The sequence below is a fragment of the Anneissia japonica genome, unplaced genomic scaffold (assembly GCF_011630105.1).
Source record: "Anneissia japonica isolate Jap-2015-1 unplaced genomic scaffold, ASM1163010v1 scaffold32248_len650992_cov182, whole genome shotgun sequence".
Classification (NCBI taxonomy): domain Eukaryota; kingdom Metazoa; phylum Echinodermata; class Crinoidea; order Comatulida; family Comatulidae; genus Anneissia; species Anneissia japonica.
In genome coordinates this window covers 431,119-439,017 of record NW_022699059.1, presented here as the reverse complement: position 1 = coordinate 439,017, position 7,899 = coordinate 431,119, and the positions used below count along the sequence as shown (strand labels likewise).

The 7,899-nt window shown below is 36.4% G+C and overlaps 1 protein-coding gene across 1 annotated transcript in view; it reads right to left on the bottom strand.

The window, feature by feature from the left end:
- Positions 1-591: 591 nt before the first annotated feature.
- LOC117102838 overlaps positions 592-7,899 on the bottom strand; it is a 9,981-nt gene continuing 2,673 nt past the window's right edge. Inside the window, exons 2-4 of the mRNA XM_033243267.1 lie at positions 6,590-7,334; positions 5,795-5,872; positions 592-5,589 (exon numbers count right to left, since the gene is read on the bottom strand). Coding sequence (XP_033099158.1) covers positions 4,681-5,589; positions 5,795-5,872; positions 6,590-6,652 — 1,050 coding nt within the window. The 5' untranslated portion in view covers positions 6,653-7,334 and the 3' untranslated portion in view covers positions 592-4,680. The remainder of the gene's footprint in view (positions 5,590-5,794; positions 5,873-6,589; positions 7,335-7,899) is intronic.

Genomic DNA, 7,899 nt, shown 5'->3' with positions numbered 1-7,899 from the left:
TACACCGCTGTTGAACGCTGCTCTCTATGGCCTTTTTTGAGGAAGGCTAGCTCATTAGTCTGCAATCAAGTTTAGTGTTGCAGGGGGGAAACATTATAATTAATCTGTACATTAAAAACCGAATTAATTTCTAAAATACAATCCAAAGCAATAAACGTGACTTACTTATGTTTATTTTTTTTAACTAAACGCGTTTAAAATATACAAATAGTTATATTATTACAACAAAATGAATAATTTAATGAAAAGTGGATGAAATCCCAGTTTTTGGAAGTCGGGACTGTTTACATTTATTCCGATGTCGACGGGACTATCCCAGAGAAGCTTCTCCTGAAAACATTCAGCTTCGTTGAGCTTGGGTTCAGCACACAGCTGGAGTCAATGACGTTCACCCATTTACACTAACCCCGGTGTTTAAAACCTGGGGTACTGACAACGGTGAAAATGGGTTTACTCCGGAGTCCCACTGATGGTGTAAAAAGGGTATTACTATTGTCTGTGATAACATTTTTTACATCACAAGTGATCAAACACTAACTTATCAATTGACCATCGCTTATAATCGAATCTATTTCTTGTAACGAAAATTGATAGAAAAATGGTTAAAATCCTTAGCACTCCATTATGAAGATCGAGGGGCGTAGCCACCGGTACGGCTGGTCAGGTTTCAACATGACCACATTTTCACAGACCACTAGTTAATTGATTAGGTTTTAAATAGGTAAAAAGGCTAAATTTCACCTGTGTGTTTTAGACTCAACCTACTCCCTTGACATAAATCAGGAACCACAAGTCTGTGAACTCAGGGGTGAACGGTTAATGATAGTTTACATTGGGTTTTTTTTCCCTTTAATGTAGGACTTATAATGATTATGATTAACAAAGTAGGGTGCATTTTTTCTTCAATTGAAATTCAATGTCTATGTGGGCTTAGATTTTATCCAAATCAAGTAAGTCAATTACTATATATACACAGTAAGCTTTTGCAGAAAATCAGACTAATGAATCCCTTATACATTTGCCTATAGGACTTGCATTCATTTCTTCACTAAATTACCTAGTCAAATGACAAGAAAAAACCATGCCTTTATCTGTATGTTTATTCCTGATAGTTCTAGTATGCAACATTATTTTTAATAAATAAATATACTGTAAATGTTCCTTTTTTAGGGTGCATGAAGGAAGCCGGCCGCCGACGACCAACAAGGACCTGAAGCTGCAGTATTATAATAGATTATAGATTCTTAAATAATTATACTATTGAGGCTATTTTCCACTAAAATACCGTACTCGCGCGAATAAGCGCCGGTTTGGAGAAGCGCCCGTCTCGAACAAGCGGCCCTCTGTGTTTATTCATTTTTTAAAACAATATTTTGTGATTGATTTTTTTTTTTTTTTTAGCAAACGATAATCTAACTTATCCTGAGACTGTGGTTGGCATGATTTAAGCTTAAACCATTATGTTTTACTTTTATCCATGAGTATAGGCCTACTCCAAGTTATACTGCAAAAAGTGTACCGCTTTTCCTATGAAATTTAGGGAATCCAACGTTAACGTCTAGCCTCACGCGCGTCTTCTGATAACTCTGTGAAAGTTGGTATCTGTTTTTTAAGTTTGTGGTGGCGGTTATTGGTTAAAAAGCGCGTAATAACTTCGAGCGGCAATCGGAAAGCCGTAGGCTACGGTCTCCATATCACCGAGAGGCAAATGTTTTCACCGTTATTCCCCTTATGAGCAGTTAATATGTGACCATTGAGAAAATGATACTTTAGCATAGTGGTGCTTTCCAAAAGAAGATCTCGATAGAAACCCCGTAAAATACACATAACGGCATAGTTATATATTATTAGGCATCGACAAAAATAACATAGGCCTATAAATATAAGAAATTATATTTTTTATATTTTTATTTATTTTTTTTAATTATTTTTTGTCTTATCTTTTCGGTTGTTGTCATCGATTCCTAATATACATAAATATTCCATATGTGAATTGCATTCATGTACCTTTCGTCTTTTTAGCACAACAAAAATAAAGATAACCAGTATACTGATTTTCCGTAAATTTGTACCATACTGGTGTCCGCCACCAACGTTTCAGCCAGGCCAATGTAAACATTGAAAGGGGGTCTATAATAGTTGGCCTGTTTACCCCACTATTATGTGCTGTCTACAAGCAGGGATTTCCCAACAAAATTCGGAAGCTTTTATAAATCTGGACAGAGATGTGTTTTTTTTTTGTTTTTTTTTTTTTGTTATTGGCTAAATTTGAATGGAAACTTATCATCGATATGTAGGCCTTGGAGCTGTGTTCTCCGTTTTCTGTAAACTCATAAAAGTTACTTTAAGTGTGCTACACCCCGTGGATATCCCATCAACACGACTTACCCAGCCAGGGTTCCCCGTCCCTAGCCCTATATATGGACATGGTGCTCAGATAGCGTTGAAAAATGTATTTTTAGACTTAATGCCATTTTTACCAGGTTCATATGCTATGTAAATCTGACTTTCTAATAAAGTTTCGGTGGTAACCATTCGGTATATCACTTGTGTATCTTTGGACTGGTGGTTGTCTGGGAAGGGGGAGGATATGGGGAAGTTAGATGCTTCTTACCTTGATTAATGTTATCTATTATTTGCTTTAAAAGTTCATCATCACATTTGGATAGACAGGCCTATATCTAAGTCAGAAATATTTAAATAGGGATTGATTCCTTAATGTAGTTTCAAACACCTTGATTTTGATGATTCCATAACAGAAAGGTGATAGATATTTGTATTTTTATTCATACTAATAATCCACAAAGATAGCCGATGATTGACGTTATTAATAATCCCGTGACTCTACGTGGAATTTTCTTCCGTCGCCACGTACGGATTCAAGAACAAGACCTCAAGCAGGGTGACTTTATCACGTTTCCAGACCTTGTGCTCCTTTTAATATTCGCATTTGTTTGTCAGGAGTGTGTGTTGCAATTATTGGAAGCGAATAGCCAATTTCATTTTTATCATTTCGTTAAAAGTGATGGTCCAGATCAATTCGTTACATCAACTTTAATTTGACATGGAGAATCAACATCCTTTGCAATATCAAATTACTGTAGTGATTTTGAGTTAATTCAGTAAGATGTTTCCTTGTACTCCAGTAGCAATCCGTTGGACCAATTAATGGTCTCGTATCATTTTCCATATTGGTTTTTTTTTTTATGTTATTGAAATTGTTTGCATATGTAAAGGTTCGTTCCTCTTCTCCATACAATTATTCTTGAAAGTAAGACAAGTGGTCTTGCATTGATGTTTTAACTCATTTTGTCAATTATGTGTCTCCTCCTAGCGGTAATCCATTTCAACGAGTTATCACTTTTCCTTGGCAATCTGTAATTATCAAGTATGTTTTCCTTGTTAAATGAAAATTGACAAGCTCATCTTAAAATATGTTTGCTCAATTGGTATGGAGCCTACTCACATTAAAACTCAATTGAAGCGATGATCAATTTTCATTCTACCATGTCATTTCCATTTAATGGACAAATAAAACATTTAATTTAAATTAGAGTGATGGTCCATATCATTTTGGTACAGTGTTAGTCTTTTTCCACGAGGTATCCCTTCCTTCTCAATTATTGGTCATGGTGTTATGTTAATAGGCCTACAACATCATTTCGGCGAGTAATCGCTTTTTGTACTCAAGTATTAATTCATTGGAATTACTGGTCCTGTATAATTTCTAATATGGTTTTCAATGTCTTTTGTTATTTGACGATTCGTATCTATCCTGTAATTTTAGTTGAGGATAAGCAGTGTCTTAACTGTTTTTGCTCATTTTGTCAGTGATTGATGTAGTAGCGACTCGCTGGAATTACTTGTGCAGTATCATCTCTTATTATTACGTCCCACTATACAATTTGATTCTAAAGTTCTTCATCAATCAGATATTAACTAATAAAATGAGTTTCGCCAATCTGTAATTATTAAGTATGTTATCCTATAGGATGTGTATATTCACCGATCCATTTTCTTCTTATCATATTCGTTGGAGTGATGTTCCATATAAATTAGTTTAGTTTCTTTTATCAATTTCCTTTGCAATTGGCAATTGCTGGTAGATGTGACTTTTCCTTGTAGAGAAGCACCATTGAGCATCTGTGAGTTATGATCCTGCAAACTACTGCTTGCCAGTGGTCTGAAATTGCAGGAAAACGGTGAGATGATGTGGGCTTCTCTGCAATAGTCTGTTTCTGGTGGGTTTTTTTTTACCATTACTATTATTCGAGAAGCAATTTGTGGTCCAGTATAATTTTTGATTTTTGAAGTTGTCCTTATCTTTTCGGCATACCATTTGCTTTTGACAATGTTGTTCCACTATCAATTTTGATCAAAAGCATCTAATACATAATAACAATTCCTACATCATGTAATCTGACAGTAGCTTATCAAATGTTTTTCCATATCTGTTATAATCAAGTGTATTCCTTATAATGGAAATTGCTTGGTAGAGAAAATGATTCAAATGCTTCCAGTATACTCCGTTTTGAAGATCAAAAATCAAAACATAATGCTTCCAGTCATGTTAGCATTGTGCTGCCTTAAAGAAAGTTCTATGAAAATATGTAGTGGACGTTCTCAAGAAATATACCCACGTTCTGCAAAAAAAAAGGTCGCGAGTCGCTGTCATGTGATTTAATCGTTCTTGTCTATTGTGTCATCGGCTATATCTTCGACAACCATGTCCAAACACTCTCTAAAATTGCAAGTCGGAAATCCGTTTGGTTTCAAGTAGGACCTGGCCAAGTTAATTCTACCGGGACGCTTTTCTTTTAAATCGCGATCGTGTCGAATCCTGTTCTTGAAATCGATCTGCTGACCTAAGTGGTCGTCAATCCCATTCATGACGTCATATACGTCCTTCATGGCGTTGTCAAGCTTGGTGATAAGCTTACTGGAGTTGTCTATACAACCACGTGACATCATGTTAACTACCTCTTCCTTGGTGTGGTTCTTCAAATGCGGGAAAGGTCCTCGGCAGATCTTGGACCATGTTTCATTAGCACGTTGCAGCATGTAAACCATCTCGTCATTGTAGCACTGGAGAGTGTTCAGATTACGTAACAGAACAGAATTCTGATCATTTTCGTTTGTGTCAATATCATCAATGGCGTCGTTTTGAAAGCTCGTCCATTCGTCATCACTGAGGATTGATGAGTCGGCGTTCACCAGATTCCAAAGCACTTTCAGATCCGTCAGTGTGTCTTTTCCTGTGTTTTCGTTGTCATCCACAGCGCTGTTCTTATTCCTTGAGCCTTCAGGTTCCTCACCATGGAAAGATACAGACCAGGCGATGCTCTTTCGTGATGATTGAAGACGTTGGATGGTATCTTTTTCAGATCGCATGTCTGCAATGCCACTGTCATGTGAGGTGTTCGGCGGTGTTACTTTCACACGATGGCTATTAACGGAAGATTCCGACTTAGACCTAAACAAGCCCTTGTTTCGTATGCCTTTACCACTTACTCGTGATTGAGTCATGTTCTCAGAAGTCGACTTGCCAATGTCTCTGATGGATGAAGTGTGATCTCCTACCGGAGAAACCTAACAGAAAATGAAGTATCAAAGGTGAAAGTAACTTGGGTTGTTTTTGTTTTGTTTTTTGTTTTTGTTTTTGTTTTTTGTTTTTTTTGGCCGGGGGGAGGGGATGCGTTTTTATGCCTATTATTGTAATTTATAATATTTATTATTATATTTATTTATTTATTTAATATTTATTTATTTATTTTTAAGAAATGTATATTTTTACCTTATTTTTTCTTTTCCTCATGAAAAATTTTCTGAAGCTAGGAAATCGCCTCCACCAAGGACAATATGGACGATCATTCTATAAAATGAAAATATATAATATTTGGGTATGAAGGAGGAATAGAAATATCAATTGAATTATTACATTGGTCAATAGGCTATTCACTTCACGTTATTCCCTTGTATTCCCAGAATCCTAATAACAAGTGTCGGGAACCGAGGAGGCATAAGCCCGTAAAGGAACTAAACGTAAACTTCACTAAAACTATTATACTTAATAAAAATCAATCACAAAACAAAACACAAAAAGCAGGGGAAAAAAACACCAACAAGCCAAGCAAGAACCAAGTTTAAGTTTAGTATTAAATTGATTGAATTAAACTGATCCCTCCATAGTGTATGTTAAACATGAAAATCCCCACATTAACTTCAAAAAGGTCGCTAACTTGAAGAAATTTATGAGCTAAAAAAAGTAGAGGCAATGCTATTTTACTCCTACACTTTGGGAGTTCTAAGGAGGCTTTACCCACCAAAACCCGAACCAGAGTAGTATGAGCCAGCCATTTTGAGTTAGAGATACGTCCCCACAAAACGTATCATTTGTATGGTATTATTTTAACTCTATTATTTTTAGTAAGAGTGGCTTTCTATTAGAGGCGCCTCTCTTAAATAAGCGCCAGAGGATAAGCGCAGTGTACTGAAGCCTCAAATTCGTTGGCTTTCAACGGGGCCTAAAACTAAAAAGATGACCAAAAGCAAAGTTTTAAAGTTTTTTAAAAAAGAATTGCAATCTCACCTTAGTTCCTTTATTACTTGATCGCTTTTCCATAAATTCTCTGATTATTTTTTGGATGCCCATGGTAATACAATAAATGATGATGATGAACGAGAACTTCTTGTAAGCTTTCGGTGTAAAAAATACTAGGCTTATTGGGTTTGTTGAAGGTTGAAGTGTACGTCTCCATGATCACAATGCGTGTTGCCATAGTATTTCGAATAGACGCGGGCGCTTGTAACTTGCGTATACTGTGGAGGGCGTGTGTTCAGGATTAACCTGCTGAATAATGTATGGCCATTGATTTATAAACCCTGTAGAATACATTATATTTGCAAGTCTCCATCTAATTAAAGACCACCTCCAATTAAAGACCACTTTTCAGTGGTCCCAAATTATTATTTTTTTTATTATTTACTGGATACTGCTTCTGAGTAGTAGAAACTTCCTACAGCTGCAATCAGTCCTTCTTCATTTGAGGCCATTTTCTCTAGTCACACTCGCGAGGATCCTTAGCTCCCCTAGTTTCTTGCTCGTTGTGAGAGTTCCCATCTTTTGCCTCCTTGAGTTGAGGTCTGCTCGCAGTGTACTGAGTAACTTTGTACAATGACGCCCTTTGCGAGCTTGGTACACTACTTGTTGGATCCAACTACAGCAAATTCTAGAGCTCTTTGTGCAGGTGTTCTCTGGCATTCGTAGCACTTGTCCAAACATGGACCACCTCAATTGGGCCACTTTATTTGACAGGGGAGTAGTGTTGCACATGCTGTATAAAGTATCATTTGAAATGAGGCTGTGTGGCTATCGGTGACCTGTGATCACAGGTCCCAACTTAACAAATGTCTTTTATCTTTAATAATCTAATTAGAGACCGAAGCTGCTAAAGGCCAAAACCCTAGTGTCAAAAGTGGCCCTTAATCCGGGGAGACCTGTACAGTTGTGGATGATCATTAACAACAAGAATAACATAATACATGTGAATACGAATAAATGATTTGTATACGATAGATCAATTTTAATCATAATCTTTCGGGAAAATAGAACCAACACTATCAAAATCTATTGTTGGAAAATCTTTTATTTTCACTGGTAATAAGACCTTATCCTTTATATATAATATTGCTGTGTATTTTGTATATATAGTGGGTTTTGGACCTGCGGTTGATTCCGTGTGCTGGCAATCCACCGTTTAGTAGCAGAAGATTTTCTCAATACCTTGCCAAATCCACTACTAGGAGGACCCCCTGGTAGGCGTGTAATTTACACCGGGAAATCCAACCATTCCATTCCAATATATATATATATATATATATATATATATATATATATAT